A 17,402-nucleotide genomic window follows, 5' to 3' on the forward strand; every position below is an offset into this window, starting at 1 on the left:
TTTTCCCACAAGGCTCTGAATGAACGCCAACTACCTCAATTACATATTGGGCAGCATCACTAGTAGGAGCAGCATGAATCACACACACCACTGTTGACTCACACACTCTGCGCCAGCCCTGTATCACGCAGAATGCATATCGCCCAGACAACCTCATGACCAATGGCCTTCTGTCTGTGTGACACTTACGCCTAACAGTGCACGTATATCACACACTGGGAAGTGTACCGCAGAACCCACATTGGTCTGTATGTCATGTGGACGGCTGTGTGGAAGCAAGGCATTTTGAGAAAAGAGTCCAAGTCATTTAATGCAGAACGAGTAAGACGGCTTATGGAAATTTAATGCATTATGATACAGAAAGATATATGATTAGACAGATTTGTCCTACATCATTTGATGTTATTGTCTTTGATTTATGCCTATATCTGTCACTAACCCAAGATGATTACTCTATACTTACCTTATCTTTCTAAACTCTTTAATCATCAAACTATCTAGATTGCAGTCTGTCTGTTTCACTTTCTGGGTCATTTTGGTGCACGTAAGTAACCCAGTTTGGCCTTGAATAGCCCCCCTGCTCCCAAATAACCCTCCTGTGGCGACAGTCTTGAGCTGTCATGGTCTTTATCGCCCCCTTCTGGACATCTTTAGTTGTTGACGTTTTCCATAAACAATGTGAAAGGCCAATCCCACAGTTGTTGCTACTCAATTCCAGAAAGGCATGTTCACATAGAAAACGCATTCACAGACAAGGAGATAGACAGTTAGTCTTGTGTCGGTGCATTTGTCTTCCCGGCCCTTAGTCAGTCATGCGTGAGTCATGGAGTGGGACTATTTCAACCCCCTTCCAATCAGCCACAGATCCTCCCTCTAAACAGCCGGCTAGTGTGAGCAAGTGTGTTTAAGAGGCAGACGAGGACCAGTAAATTCCCCCTAATAACACTGCAGAGTTCACAGTCAAAGGCTGTGCATCGCGTATTCCCTTTCATCTCCCCGATGCCTCTGAGACAGAGACACGAGTGGTTTTTGAAGGGAGGGATGGGGGTAGTAGTCAGAGGAGGGGTGGAGGAGGGAGACAGGGAGGGAGGCACAATCTCTCATTTTGCCCCAGGGATGTGTGCTGCTGCTGTTGCTCTCTCTTTGTCTGAGGACTGATTAACAGAAAGGAAGTCAAAAGAGAGTGAATATGAATCGTGTGTGCCGCTGACTAAAGGTTCCACTGCCTCAACGCTCTACTGTATTTTACAACTGTGTAAAATAGAGGGAATCTCCAGTAAAGAACACACTGCAAAGATTAAGTACATTCCTGGGGGGATTTATACAGGTTGTGGTGATTTCAAAGCTTAGCTCGTGGTATGTCAAACTAGTTTACACAGTAACTTATAAAATAGCCCATGCTTGTCAAATTCAGAATTTTTTTTAGCTCTTTATCTGCTGTGGCAATGTACTGTTCCTCCACCAGGCCTCTCTGTGGTTTTAATGTAGGAGAGATATTTAACCACAAGGTGGCAATATTATCAAACCCTCCTCACATTTCCTAAAAGGAAGAAGCACATTCACTGTAGGTGTACACACAGTAGCAACCTGAAAAAATAATGACCATTATTTCTTGAGACTTGCCTGGCTTGCGAGGCTAACTGTTATGTGTCTGATACAGCAATGTCCTGGGACATCAGAACCATGTCTCATGCCATGCTTAGTACTGTATATTCACTTCATGGTAATATTTTAACTTTGAGAATGCACTGTTCAGTAGAGCAGTGGTTCTCAACGTGGGGTCCGGGGACCACCAGGGGTCCTTGAGGGGGTTCCAGGGGGTCCCCAGCAAATTGATGTTAAACTTCATCATTATTTCATTTACAAGAAGTTAACACAATCAGAGAATGTAGAAGAATGACTGTTTTGATCAAAGTTTCACTGTTATCTCTCTACCTACAATACAGATAGTCATGGAATTCTGTACAAAATCATATCGAACAACAAAAATATTCTCAGATTTGTGTTCCAGAGAAATCAAATGGGGGTCCGTGGCTCAAATGTGGACTAAATTAGGGGTCCTTGATATGAAAAAGGTTGAGAATCACAGCAGTAGAGCATAAATTATACCACTTGATGCAGTTTTGCTACAGCATGTGTCAGGGGGTATCTGGTTGGGGTCAGTGTTGGTGTCAATGTTGTCAACGAGGTCAAGAGATTCCCCCTGCTCCTACTTGACCCCGGGGGTCAGAAGGGCTTGGAATTCCTGGGTGGAGACAGACTTCCGTAACACTTGCTCCTAGCTGTCTGGGACCATTGAATCTCAGCCAGTTGTATTCTAATTAAAGAACATTCAAAGATTTTTGCCTGGGTTCCACACCAGAAACCATGTAGAGAAGCTGTAAAAAGGAATAGCTTCACTCCAGAATGAAATATACAATTTAAAGGTGCTACATGTTTTACACATCATATAATTTTCATCATCATCATTTTCATATCATTGTCAAATTAACTGTAGTACCCAGGCAGGGCAAGGCAAGTTTATTTATATAGCACATTTCATACACAACGGCAATTCAAAGTGCTTTACATAAATAAAATAAAAATAAAGACATAGATAAAAAGACAGTGCAAGAAGATTAGAAAAGTGAAAAGTGCATTAAAATCACATTTAAAAGAATATAAAGAGAAAGAATATAAAAGATAGAAATAAATAAATATTACAGTGCAGATGAGTGTTGCCCTAGATTTCTTAAAAAGCCCTGGCGACCAGAAAAGTTTTAAGCCCTGATTTAAAAGATTCTAAAGTGGAGGCAGACCTCAGATTTTCTGGAAGTTTGTTCCAGGTATAATTACTGTAAACAAATCAGACCATGGTGGAAACGATTGGTGGAAAAGACTGGTAGTCTCTATCTCATGCTGGTTTTGTGTGTGCTAATGTGTCTCAAAAGTAAGATCACATTTCCCATAAACCCCATCGCTTCCTGTTACAAAGAGGATGTTACTTGTCCCCCTCCCTCTCCCTGGTGTTGCTCCGCATACGTTTGTTTTCTCTTTTGATTTACAATAAAGGATGAACGTGTTGGAAGTGACCTTTCCAGGCCTTTTATTCATTCCACCATCTGCCATTGTGAGAAGCTCTGAAAGCTTTAGGTCTGTTTGCGCTGGAAGAACAGCGGTCATCTTCCTGTTTTGTGCCATAAAGCAATCTCTCTTTGTGCTGTAAAGCAATGCAGCAGATTTCCTGCGAAATCCACCCTGGTGGCATACAATGTAATATGCAGTGTGGAGGTCAGGAGAGGCTGTCACTGTACTTAACAATGGTCTTGTTTGTTTATGGTAGTGTCTCCAATGAATGTGCTAATGATTTATTGATGTTAAATTAATGTGCTAATGATTTATTGATGTTAAATTAATGTGCTAATGATTCATTGATGTTAAAATGCTACATGCACCACCTTTTAAAAAAGTGACACCTACGCTTACAAAATGATTGGGAGCACAAAACTGAAACAAATGACAAACGACAAACAAACTTTTTAAAGGAATAGGTAATCGGTGGCATTTAAAGCAGCAGGATGGTCTAGTGGCTAGTGGGACCGCCCTTCAACCCGGCTCAAGCCTCTGTGCCAGCGAGCATCCACCCTGCTGAAGTGTCCTTGAGCAAGACACTGAATCTATGCCACCTCTAGGGTCTCTGCAGCTGACCCTCCAATAGCACACAAAAAAGAGAATTTACTACATAAAACACAGTTTCCACACTGTAAACTACACTCTGTACCACAATCTGTAAATCTGATAATGTGAATAGCTAGTAATGCACACTTGCACATCTGTAAATCTAATCATGTGGATAGGCAACAATGTACTTGATGTGCATGATCTGCTTAGAAGCTTTTGCAATGGACTGTAAGTTTGTAAATCAGTAAATCTGTCAATAGTCAGCGTGTCACTGTAAAACGGTATCTTTAATTTTCAATATGTTCTCTTTGTTGTACTTTTATCTAGGCTATAATGTTTCCCCTCAGGATTATTAAATCATCTTATCTCAATTTATCTTAACTGCTTACATCTGAGCTTTGGAGGTTAACTTGATATCAAACACCACCAAGGATTTCCATAAGATAAGGACAACAGATGCTTGATATACAGTAGGGGGGGGGTTGGAGGCAAAATGATGTCTGAATTTATATAATCACTGTATCTTAGAAGAATGCAGGTTATAATAGGCTGAATATTATGTAATCCCAGCAGAAGCGGTCACGGTGACTTTCTGTTCTTTTATTGACCAGCATTAAAGATTTGTTTCCTGATGTTTGCCATATTTGCCTTTCATTGGCATTCCCATAGATCACTTTCACACAGTCAGCTTTAATGAGGAAGGTAAAAAGGACTTTGATCCCAAATGCTTCACAACTTGTGCAAGTCTTGTGATCAGAAGCGGAAGTGCTTCTGATTGTCACAGGGAAAAGACACTGACAGACATCTGTACGGTAACAATTCTATTTAAAAATAGTTGCATGAAATCAAATGCCTTGCTTACCCAACACATAGGCTTTTATTCGTTTTTATCTCTAGATGTAGTACTTATTTCATTGTTTTGTGTTGCTGTTTAAGATGTTATGATTATCTCTTAAAATCTTTCGGTCATTGTGCGACTTAGAGAACATACGGACTACATGAGCTCTTGTTCCCGCTGTTCCTCTGAATAGAAAATGTTCTGTAATGAGCCCTAGGACCATCTCATTGATTATCCTCTCACACACACCAGGTGATATTGGGTCAACCACATATTGAGTACTGCTGTGAATTGATTGGCCATGGAATGGAAGAGTAACCTGAGGCGCACCCAGTCTCTGAGGAGTGTCCCCTCATCATGTGACAAGCCCATCTGGACAGAGGCAGGGCTTAGGGACAGCAGAGCATCTGTGTCCCAGCTTGTTGCTAGGTGAGAAAATCATTATTCTCTGTAGATGTATAACAACAACTAATCATCACAGACCAACTTTTATATCATTACATACATTATCTATCTATCTATCTATCCATCTTAATTAGCATGTTTGTAGATTATTAATGTTATTAATATGACGTTTGCACATGTAACAGATATCAAACCACAGTGGAGGTAAGCACATCCATTGAAGTCATTTCAACAAACTATGTTGAACCAAAGCTAAACCAGGTGCAACAAGAGGTAACCTCTAACTCTACATTATGACATTTTTAGCTACTGGCACAATCCAGACACAGGGCATTTTTGGTGTGGATAAAACAATCAATGCAGTTGCAGGCAAACAGGGTTTCTTTGTGTCACTGTTAGATAATCCTGCACTCTACAACCACCACACCATCTCTGCATGTGAGTGGCCAGTTGGAGAGTGAACCAGAGAGTAAACTGGAGTCTCTGTTGAGGAGAAATGATGAGAAGGAACGGTCTCAGCCCAAGACCAATTTGAGCCGCAGTAAGTCCATGGGGAGCTTACAAGGCAGCGCTGGGTCCATAGGGGCCCTGAAGACTCTGTTTGAGTCAAAGGTTGGCACACCGCAAGAGCTGAAGAGCAGTTTCAGAGCTGCAAGCCACACTCCGCCTACCAAGGCAGCTGACATAATGCCAGGAGTGAATGGAGAGGTTGAGGAGAGAAAGTCCCCTGCAGAGGAGCAGAAGGCCCAAACACCTGCTGCTGCTGCTGCTCCGGCTAGTGATGCTAAAGCTGATGCAGAAGAAGATGAGGTGACTCTAAAGGTAAAATGGCCACCACTGGAACTGCTTAAAGGGGAATAGCACAAAATTCAAATAATAATAATAATAATAACATATTGTATGTTGTAATGGCCACCAATAGCCACCAAACCTGAATTCAACACTGAGAAGTTACTTCCAAAGCTAGAAACGAGACTCAAGACTATATATTGTCAATGAATGGGTGATATGTTTGTCATTGGTTTTAAATGCCTATTGTGTTAATTCAACTTCTACCTCTTAGTCGCAGTGACATTTTTTAATCCAAGAGTATTGTCTCTCTCTAGGTGGTGAATCAGACCTGGATAGAGAGGAGAAAAACAATAGGCGGTATTGATTTTGAAAAAATTGCAGCCGTCCAAGCTGGTGAGTACCCAACAACACTTTCTTTCTTCAAGATCAAATACATTAGTCATATATTCAGAGCTGGTGTTCAAAGTGTGCCACATGATGGAGTGGTAACCTGTCCAGGGTGTTGCTCTGTCCTCTGCCCAGTGCATGCTGGGATGCACTCCAGCCCCCTCTGACCTTGAAAAGGAATATGCGGGTAAAGGAAATGAATGAATGAAGGTTCAAAGTGTGTGTAGTGTAATGACTTGGGGAGTGGTGGTGGTGGGCACATCCGTCAGACACACCTCAGTCATTTCAGAGTAATTCCACATGGTACGAGTGAGGTCCTGCGTTTCTAAGGTCACAGGACGCGTCTCTCACTGGAGCAGCTGGAAATGTTTGGTCTCAGGCATAGTGGAACTGATCGCAGCTCATTTGGTTCAAAATCTTTAGTGTCCTGTGAGGGCGATTTGATTGGCAGACAGGGTTTACAATAAGTTCATACCGGACTGTGAATGCAGCCTGCAGGGAACATTGTCTGTCAGGAACTGAAACATTTGACCCATGACTTTCTGTCCATAAATGTTACCAGACCTTCTTTTCATGTAGGTTCCACAAGATAGGCCTACTTCCTCCCTATTGCAAGTCAATGAGACGTAAGGCAACATTTTCAGGCTCTTGAGCAATGCCCTGTGCCCTAAAACAGCCGCTGTGGCAGAAAAAGGGGCATGGAAAATGGATTGGAGGGCTCTGAATCTACACATAGTAGACTCAGTGCAAATAATTTCAATAGGATTAATTAACATTAGAGATCGATTTAGATCAACTTCTATACATACCAACTTTTTATTTTGTGGCAGCCATGCTGATATTGTGGTGACGCGCCACAGATTACCTATGTATGGGAAGTCGCGGATGCGTGTTTCAACAATGTCAGTCAGTCAGTCATATAAGGACAAATACTATCGTTGCAAAAACACAATAAAAACACATAATAAATGATATGTTTATGATAAGATTATGATAAGACAATGTAATAAAACTTTTGTCATAATAACACAATATATACCTCAGGGACAAATATCAGATGATAAGACCAGCCAGGAAGTTAGATATAGTGCAAAGGACAGTGTCACTCAAGTTGAAGACATTAGAATGACAGCTGCATAAAAAAAAAAAAAAAGCAGGAGATCCACCACCCTGCTCAGAGCTGTGAGGCTCTAGTGAACCATAATAGCCCTCTTTCTGATGCTTAAAGCGGATGTTTTTCTGATGCTTAAAACAAGGTTCACACTCTCTATAGACCAATGGATGTGGGATTGTTGGAGTGGAGACAACGATAACAGTATCAAAATCCCCTGATACACATTTTTATTGCTTTTTTTGTTTGTTTTTGATCCACCACAATGGAAATTGAGAAGCAGGGTAAACGTTTTTGGTTTCTCATGTCAATCAAATTGAGTGTCTGAATTCTCATGCCACTGAAAAATCCCAGACAAGAGGCCAGCTCCACTGGTAAACATTCCCTGATATATCGTAGTGGGGGGAAGCCCTGACCTGCGGAGGGTAGATGGATGAAAGGGAAGAGGTGGAAGGCGAGAAGAAGAGGAAGTTATTAGGACAGTGACTGCGCACGGAGCCGTGATTGACTCAACCTGATGTGGGCATAGTAGGCCACTCCAGAATAGGACAGAAATAGCCAGCATGCTCCAAGTCCTGCATGAGTGCGGGGGTGAAAGGGTCAGCTGTCACTAGAGCAGGAATGACTGGAAAGGCAGCGGCAGAATGACTGGAAAGGCAGTGGCAGACAGAGAGAGGGAGCGAGGAAGAGCGACAGGGGCTTCTACAATATAGAGCTTAATATCCAGATACAGACCCACAGTTAATTAGACCCAGATACATTCACACAGCTTTGCGTCAAGATAAGAAGACAGACAAGACACAAGGGATTGGGAGCTGTTAACCTCTGTGAGTACAGATTTGTATTTCGTCTGTCTTTAGGTTGTAACCAAAAAGGGCAACTTAGAGAATCATTTATGTGTCTGTTGTGTACATACAGGCTTACCTGCATGTGTATATGGCTTGCTGTTACACTTGAAGACTTGCACTGCTGACTCATAGTTATATTACATCTTAATAATTGATGTATCTAATGTTATATATTATGGGTAAATAGTTTGCTAAAATCAAATTAAGTATAACATTTATGTGAGTCTTGAAATATTGAGCTTTTGTATGAACGAGGCTTGGCAATCACTTGGTGGCGGCTTAAATGACGCAGCCAAAATTCACCAAAACCCCTTCCTAGACAGTTTCTAGAAGGTTTACACTCGGTTTACACTGCACATTGTCTGTTTTGCCAAGTCTTTCTGATATACACGTTGACAGTCATCTGTTAAGTTACTACTTCTATAAACAATTAAAAGGCATATGTGTGTTTACCTTTGCTATCTGTGCTTAGTCGACCGTAGCTGAAGTGACTTGCATATCCTCTTAAATCTATGTGTGTCAGTGGAGTCAGGTGTCAGTCACGCTCCTCCACAAGTGGTACATTTATAGCTTGCCTTCCTGGCAGCTGTTAAAGATCAGCTTAGAAAGTGTTATGACAATTGACAGGAAATTTGTAACAATTACCAGACATTTTACTGATGTGAATGTGCACACAGTAGCCTAATTAGCCTAGTCTAGTATTATAGTTGTTTAAATGCTGTTTTCATGTTCTGCTTAGATGGAACCGTTCATTTGGTCAAGCTCAGTGCTGTTTCTCAGTCACAGTCTCCTAAAATACTGTTTTGTTTTTTGACGTGAGGCAGCTGCCTTTTGTGTTTGGTGTGAACTACACAAAATTTTATGGCAGTTAATCTAGACCAGTCAGCAAAGTGGGACTAAATTATGGAGTGCACTGTGTCTTTACCTCATATCCCATGTGGGAGAATGTGACGGCGCATTTATATTACAACCTTGGAGTTTTGATCACAGTCAATTAAGCAGTAAGCAGTACACATTACACCTTGTGTCATAAAGCATTAGAGATTCAAAACCCTACTCTAATATCTTACAACTGCTCTGTCTGATATCTCTGCAGATGATAAGAGGAGGTCGATCGCAGACTTCAGAGACAGCTCCTTCATCCAAGCCAAGGAGAAACTGCCTGTCTCGGTCAAAGCTATGTCTGCTCTCTATCTGTCAAAGGTGGCACCTGCAGAACCAACAGGCAGCCTTTTGAAACCAGTAAACATCTGTCTCCTCATCACCTTATGTTATGTATAGTCTAGTGCTGGGTCCTGGTAGATTAGGGAATCAGGCTGGCACAATGTGAAGGTCCAACTATATTATGATGAAGGTTGTCAAACACTTATCAATATGTTAATGTATACCCTTCTTATCAGCATTAGATCAGAGATATGATAACAAGCAGAATGTCTTAGAGCAGAACAGATCAAGTGAGCTATGAAAGCATTTGAGCAGTGACAATATGTTGTTGTTCTGTGCTCTTTTTGCTTTGGGTGTTGAATCACAAGGTTTCAAAATACAGACATGCAAAGGCATTCATAGAAGTGGCTATTACAAATGTATGGTTACTGATAAAACAAAAATCAGGCTAGAGGTTTCCAACTTATGCCAAGTTCAGGATGACATTGTTTGTTTATGATTTCCATGTTACCTGAGGTAATGATTGTGTCCTTCCAGGCACAAGAACAATCATCTGAATCTGGGAAAAGAGTAAAACTAACCAAGGTAAGGTAGAATTTAACCATATTTTTTGCACAATAAGATGTGTGATTAGTATTATTCTTAGGTGTGTTTTTGATTCATGTTGTCACAATAACATAAATGTCATACGTATAATATAGTTCAAGAATAAAAATATGATAACCAGTTTTCTTTGAAGTGTTGCAATAACATGTCAATGAAAATGGATGCCATTCAATGTACATGCTTTGTCTGAAATGTGATTTATCATTGTGGTTGCTTTGGATTTGAGTACATTTGCTGGTTGTTTTGGAGTTCAGCTAACCCAATGACACTTGGCATGTGGAGTGCTTGCTGGCCTGATTCAGAAGGTAACATGTGGCTCTGATTCCTGTAAGCATGATTGCTCGTTTTGAGCCCGATTTTCATTGGATAGCTAATTTCTATTACAAAGGGCACAATGATGAGAATGTTACTTTGTTCTTCACCTAAGATGGCAGAAGACTCCCAACAAATGAAAGATGATCTCCTTCCACCTCCTTCAGCCAGACATCAGCCAGGAACAGGAAACATCTCTGGGGTGCACTCCCAGCCCTCCATGCCATCGCAACCTTCCAAAGAAATGCTATACCAACAGCGGCAAAAATGTGAGCTGAGAAGGCTCCTCAAGCATACTCACCCAGAGCTGAAGATGCTGGATGAAGTTGTGGATGAGGAGCTTGCTGAAGTTCTGAGCTCAGAGAGTGGGCTGACAGCTGCCGAAACTGGATATGAGGGAGAGGTCCTCTCCAGGCGCTGGATATTTGAGAACTGTGCACTGAGCAACAAAGTGGATCCCCACACCCCAAAGATGCACATGGCAGAGGGAACAGTGGAAAGAGGGGATGTTAATAGAACATCAGCTTTGTTTGAGCAGCCATGGGAGAGTGTTAAAGGGATCACAGAGGCTGTCGAAAGGCTCAGTTCCAGTCCGGATCTTAACGCAGAGCGTGAGGAGGAGATGGTTAGAATAGATGTTCAGTCTACAAGGAGGATGTTTGAAAGTCAGTCTGTGGATACCTCTAGGTCAAGTCCAGATATTAAGTTCCAGGGCAAAGTTGTTATTTCTGAGGATGAGACAGGGGCAGTCCAAAAACGAAAACAGGAGTTTGAGATGTGCAGCGAACAGAATCTACACAGTGAAAACAAAAGCAGCGCATGCATCAAAAGTCTTGATTTGACAGAACAGTCCCATAAGCAAGGGCCATGTGTTCATGCTGTTGGTTCAAGCACTGAACATGAGTTTTCTGAAAATCAGGAATATAGGAGAGGGGTCTCTACTGGTAAAGCAGTCTTTGAGAATCAGGCTACAAGCCTTCCTAATTCAGAAGGTGAAATAATCAAAACGAGTGCAGCTCTTTTCCAGAACAACCCTTTTATCTCAACAAACATAGAGAGAGACGGCGTGCATAGAGAAAAGGCCCAAAACAATACCTCACCCTATGGTGGCCCAGCAGTAGACAGCGGGGTGGTTGAGGACATTCTGACAGCTAATGTCAAAAACAGAGCGCAGCTGTTTGAATCAATGCCATTTGATAAAATCAGGCACCAAAACAAGGAAGAAATGGAGACTATGGTGGAGACCATAAACGAAACATTGAATTCTCTCTATCACTTTAGCGCCATACATTCAGATGGATCAATCATTGAGGTGAATGAGACAATGATTGCTAAAAAGGCTAAATACATCCTATCCCAGAGTGGGCCGAAGATAAAATATGATGAGGTGGCTGAAGGCGGTGCACAGAACTTCATACTTCAGTTGCTACCACGAGCAAACCTAAAGCCTCAGGTTATTTACCTAAAGGAGGATAATCAAGGAAATGTGGAGGCAACTATGGTGAACATAGGCCTATCTGTCCACCAGCATCATTTCTCTCCCAACCAAGATGCAGAGTTTAAAACTGCCAATGTACTTCAGCTCATTGAGGATATTCTCACTCAAGACAACTCTCTGAGGAAAGGAGTGATAATTCAGGAAGATGTGAATAGATGTGCTGAAGTCATTGTTTACTCTCTCTACAAGTATGCTGAAGGAGATGTGAAAAGTTACTGTCCCCCACAAGGCCGTGATGTGGAGCCTGATGAACCAGAATGTGAAATAGGTGTTAATAAAACAGAAAATAAAGAACTAAGAAAGGGGGATGTTAAGTCAACCATAAGCTGCCTTCTGGCAACCACTCAAGACCAAACCTGCCCAGGATCAATCAGACCCGAAGTCACAGTAAAGGGGAATGTGAAACTGTTCAGGAGTTGCATTGAAAAGGGAGATTTGGAGTATTTGAAAACTCTTCAGGCTGAGCCCACAGTGCAAGAACAAGAATTATCTCCTAACCTCCCTCAAACTGTGGCTGGAGGCAGCATGGAGACACATCATGAACAAGAAGGTCATCAGGCAGAGGAGAGTACTTCAGAGTGGGCCCCAGTGGATGTGAAGAGACTGAAAAGCATTTTCTCTGCAGATCAAAGCCAAGTCCAACCAGAGCAAATGATTCGTGATGAACATGTCCATTCTGCCAAGATTTCTCCTTCACTCAGATGTCAAAATATGCCACTTGGAAAGAGGGAGTCTTCTAAAGAATGTGACAGCAGGGTTTTCCCACGTGGACAGGTAAAGAACAACTTCAGTGAGTGTGGCAGTCAAGCACAAGAAAAAGCATGTGATGTTAAAGTTGCTCCACAGGGGTCGTATCTATATCTTGAGTCACAGGACAATGACATGGTCCACCAGGCTGAGTTAGTTGAGGTGGTAGATGACGAACATGAAATCTCTAACCTCCAAGCTGCAATCCATAGCCTCCAACAGGCCACAACGGAGGCCAAAACTTTTCATCATGCATCACAAGAAAAACAGCAGTTATCTAGTCAAGGATTTACAAAGGAACAAATAGCCTCTGTAATAGAAAGTGATGTTAAGACTGTGAAAAACCCTAAAGCGGGAGCAGGATTACCTCAAGAAAACGCGCAAAAAGAAAAGACATGCACCGAACGAATGTTGAAAGCACCCTCTTCAGCCTCCTCCATCACCTCAGAACATAAATCAGAAAGCCAACACGAGAACACAGCAACATGCCGTGCGAACATTGATTCGGAAGAAAAACAAACTACTGAGGCCTGTGGTGCAGAGGGTCAACTGGGCACAGAGGTTGTCCAGAAACAACACGTAAAAGCTGCTATGATGTCTTTACAGAGTTCTGTAACAACACCACAGCAAGAAGATACGGAAGATGTTGTACAGGGTAATCTTCAAGCAGCCTTGGATTCCCTGGAGAGATCCAACATTAATGTCACTAAAGGGGATTTCAGAGCAGCTATGATATACAGGAACTCTTCCAAATCTCACAAAGAAAGATCTAAAATCGTGGATGCAGTGTCTGTTCAAAAGCCCGCTGAGGAGCAGTTTTGCCCTGTGACTGAATCTAAATCAGCTCCCCATGTAACTTTCAGACAAGAGGGACAGATGGCCACTGAAGAGCTGAGTGCAGCAAATGCAGATCCACCCAGCCCAGGTCAAACCCCAAATAAACCAGCCACAAGCGTTTCCTCAGAGAAAGGCAGAAGGCCTGTTGGTCCAAAACCAGCCATCCCTCCTAAACCTGAGTATTTGAAGGTGAAACGTACAGATAATCAATCAACCAACACAGAGAATCTTGAGACAACCCAAACTAATACTATGACAACTGAAATGAAAAAACAATTGAAAGAAGAGAAACCCACTCAACCATTACCAACAACACCAATGTCATATGAAGATGTGCATAAGAAAGGCCTGTCCAAAACAGACAGTGCTCCAGAGTCAAGGCCAAGATTACTGGATCCTGAAAAACATGAAACAAATGAGCTAGTTGGTGAAGCCATCCAGATGTCTCAGGAAATTCAAGGAAACCATCAAGCACAGGGTTCAAAGGTCACCCCGGGCAGAGGAACAAGTGATATTTCCACCTTTGTGGATGAGAATATTGTTAATCAGCCAGAGGAGATGAATGCCACAGCAGGAGAGAAATGTCCCCAGAATGACTCAGTCAAGGAGAATGGAAATGAGACCGATGAGAGCCATGTAGATTTTCATGAAGCATGTCAGAAGTTTGGAGGTAAAAAGGTTTCAGTAAAGAATGCCCCTATAAAGCCAAAAAGAGTAAGAATTGCCCAGAATGCCAACAAAAACCTCAAACACACATCTGGAGATAATAATTCAACTATTCTCACACATGTGGATGCGGAACCACAACAAATTCTCACTGGTCCATCATACAATAAACCAAACAACCATGGACAAACTATTGAAAACAATAAACACAAAGAAGACCTGAAACAAGAAAGCAAAGTTGTAATGAGGGAAAAGAAAGTAAAAATTGAGACAGAAGATGAACGCAGACAGAGGCTGTCTGTTCACATGGATGAGATCATGAGAGGGAACATAACAGCAGCCATGGAAATTTTTGACAATTTGCGAAAACAAGAGGAACTGCAGAACATTCTCACCACAGTTGAAGAAATTGAACAGGACACAAGCACGGTTGATGTAAGCTCCCTGAGGACAATATTTGAGACTGTCCCGGGCTGGGTTGTCAACCCCAAAGAAAAGAAACAAAAACAGGCAAAGGTGGAACAGAGAGTTGAGAAGTCACCGTTATGCAAAGACGACACCTCAATGGCACATGTTTTTGGAGATCTTGAGAGAGCCAGTGAGGAAATCATGAACCTAAAAGAGCAGACCTTAGCCAGACTTATGGACATAGAGGAAGCCATAAAGAAGGCTCTTTACTCTGTCTCTACTTTGAAATCGGACTCAGATATCACTGGTCTGTCTGGCCTGTTCAAAGAGTCCTTAGGGACAGTGCAAGGATCCCCATCCTCTGGTAATATTAGGAAAATTAGCATTGGGTCAAGCAGAACTAAAACACCACAGGCACAGGAAAGCCCTAACACACAGAGAGACACGGGTCTGCCAGTTGGCCAGCGTGCAGGATTTGAAGTACCTTCTGGAAAACCGCGAGCAAGTCCTCCATCCTCACCTGCCTTTATCTCCATCCAATCAGGTGCTAGAAAGAAAGATAAAACACAGTCGCTGCCACCAGAGACCACAGCATGCTCCACCTGTCAGCGCAGCCCAAAGACAGAGGAGAAATTTCGGACGACAAAGACGCTGAAATGCAACAGCGCTGCTCAAAGCAAAAAGAGAGACCCCAGAAAAGGAGGTCAAAAGCAATCGTCTTACTCTCCGAATAGCCCACTTAACCCCAAACGTGAGCTCAGTGTGCTTGAGGTACAGACTGACCCCGAGGGGAACGGCATCATTGGCACCAAAACAGTCACAGAGAACTATGAGAGGACAGATAACTTTGGCAACCGGTTTTACTCCTCCAAAACCTCCACTGTTGTCACTACTCAGCCAGAAACCATGACATCATCTACAGGTCAGGTAGTGACCAGTCCGGCCACATATCAGGTCACCACATATCCAGAAGTCCAGCTGCCCATCAATCAGAAACCCTAATTTTGAACATAGTGTACTGGGAGACAAACTATTTTTTTACTGAGAAATCTTACAATAACAGTGATTTAATAGCTATGTGCTGGCAATGTTTTTGATGTACTAAGAAGTTGTCTTGTATTCAATTTGCTTAGAATTAAATATTTTGGTTATTATTTGCTTTCAGTTTATCCTGATGATGTGTGTTTTTTTTAGGTTGTATTGTACTTTTTGACTGGATTTGAAATTAAATACAGATTATTGGTTTTCCTTTTGGCCTTTATGTTTGTTGTTATTTACAGTTATTGTTGTCATTGTTTTATACCAAACTAAGCCCTCACTCTCACTCTTCCCATCAGTTTCAACCATCTTGTCAAGATATGTGTTCAGCTTGCTTGAAGCCAGTTTATCCAATGGAGAAAATTACTGCAGACAAATACATTTTTCACAAAACTTGTTTCTGCTGTAAGCAGTGCAAGAAAAAGTTAAGGTGAGATATTAGAATATTCTACATAAAAATCACCTGCAATTATTGATCTTTCTTTGTTCATCATTCATTGATAAATTTTCTTGCCAATGCAAAAATCTCAAGTCAAGAAACAAAATAATACATTTTGAATAAAATTCATAGTAAACTGATCGATTTTGTAGATTTACTGAATAGATAATGACACAATGACTGCTGTAGACCTAATGTTTACCAAAGATCCACTTATTTGTTAATATTGTTAGGATTGATTGATTGATTGATTGATTGATTGATTGATTGATTGATTGATTGATTGATTGATTGATTGATTGATTTAAAAACAATTTAAACAATTTCCATTGTGGTCCTTTTTAAGTCTGAGATGTGCTTCTAATTTTTGAATAATGCAACATGAAAAAAAGAATAAACTAGTTAGTAAACTAAAAAAAGAATAGCCTTTTGTCTATGTAGATCCTGAAGTCATTTGGTAGTGTAACTGACAAAGTGTGCTCTATTGTAGCATGTACAGTTACACACCTCTCTATGGGGAGTTCTACTGCATATTTCACTACCAGCAGCTGTTCAGAAGGAAAGGGAACTATGATGAGGGCTTTGGGCACGCTCAACACAAGGACCGATGGCTTCTGAAGAACACTGCTGATGTGGGGCCGAATGAATCAGAGGCATAGATACTACTTCAGTGGCAATACCAATGGTAAGGTGTCCACAATCTATATTCTGTATATTTCTATTGTCATATACATGGTGATTTAGTACAGTGGCTTCCCTCCCAATGACAATGTGGTCTTTTTCTGTTTGTAGCTGGCATCATGGTGACTATGACAGTGTGGATTGAAGGACTCCTAAAATCTGAATGCAATGATCAATTGCTGTCCAAATTTTGTAGTGTGTTGATCTACTGATTGGTTATGAATGATAATGTGTTGACAGGTATGCCCAGATCTAAAGTGTAACCAGGGCTAGATCAGTGTAGGAATCTATGCTAAAGTATGACAGATATTAAAGACACAGTAATTGTCCTCTTGTTATTCAGTAATAGCCTTTAATTAAATGTACATTTGTTTGACTTAGTGAAGAATTACTACAACTTATAATAATGACATACATTTTTTGGTATAGTGCTTTCTCGTGGACTCAAAGTGATTGAAAATACACATCTGTAGGAAAAGACAAACTTATCTGAAATGAGATATGAGAACACAAAAAAAAATTCAACATGATTTTGTTGCAAACATTCCAGTTATAAATGAAGTTGTTATAGAAGAAAAAAATCCACTGACTGATTGTAACAAAAAAGAAATAAATGAAACCTTTGTTCAATCATTTCTGACTGAAGTTGTGTATATAGTTAACTGAATGCTGCTGAACTCCTACTGAATACTGTAGTCTGCAGCATTTCTATCTGATACTGAAGAGCTGTGACAAATACACGAATATGCATCTGTTGTTGCAACAGATTTTTTATGGATTTCTATGATGGTTTATATGGTTTTACAGCATTTCTGCCTGATACTGAAGAACTGTGCGAACTGTATTGATGTACAGAAAATGTGGGCAGCAAATCACAAATTATGAAATGAAATTATGATTTCAGCATAAATTATAAATGTGTGCTCTTCACTGATTTGTCTTCTTCACCATAGAATCCCTTTTCA

General features: G+C 41.2%; 1 protein-coding gene across 1 annotated transcript; it reads left to right on the forward strand.

Annotated features, from left to right (window-relative positions):
* Window positions 1–4,799: 4,799 nt before the first annotated feature.
* LOC139911165 (uncharacterized) lies at window positions 4,800–16,415 on the forward strand. The gene is made up of 9 exons (XM_071898682.2): window positions 4,800–4,927; window positions 5,089–5,107; window positions 5,303–5,725; window positions 6,010–6,088; window positions 9,138–9,283; window positions 10,239–10,748; window positions 15,057–15,206; window positions 15,617–15,747; window positions 16,247–16,415. Exons 1-9 carry the CDS (start codon window positions 4,800–4,802, stop codon window positions 16,413–16,415), a joined length of 1,755 nt encoding a protein of 584 aa, XP_071754783.2.
* Window positions 16,416–17,402: the final 987 nt, after the last annotated feature.

This window comes from Centroberyx gerrardi, chromosome 22 (genome assembly GCF_048128805.1).
Source record: "Centroberyx gerrardi isolate f3 chromosome 22, fCenGer3.hap1.cur.20231027, whole genome shotgun sequence".
In the NCBI taxonomy this organism is placed as follows: domain Eukaryota; kingdom Metazoa; phylum Chordata; class Actinopteri; order Beryciformes; family Berycidae; genus Centroberyx; species Centroberyx gerrardi.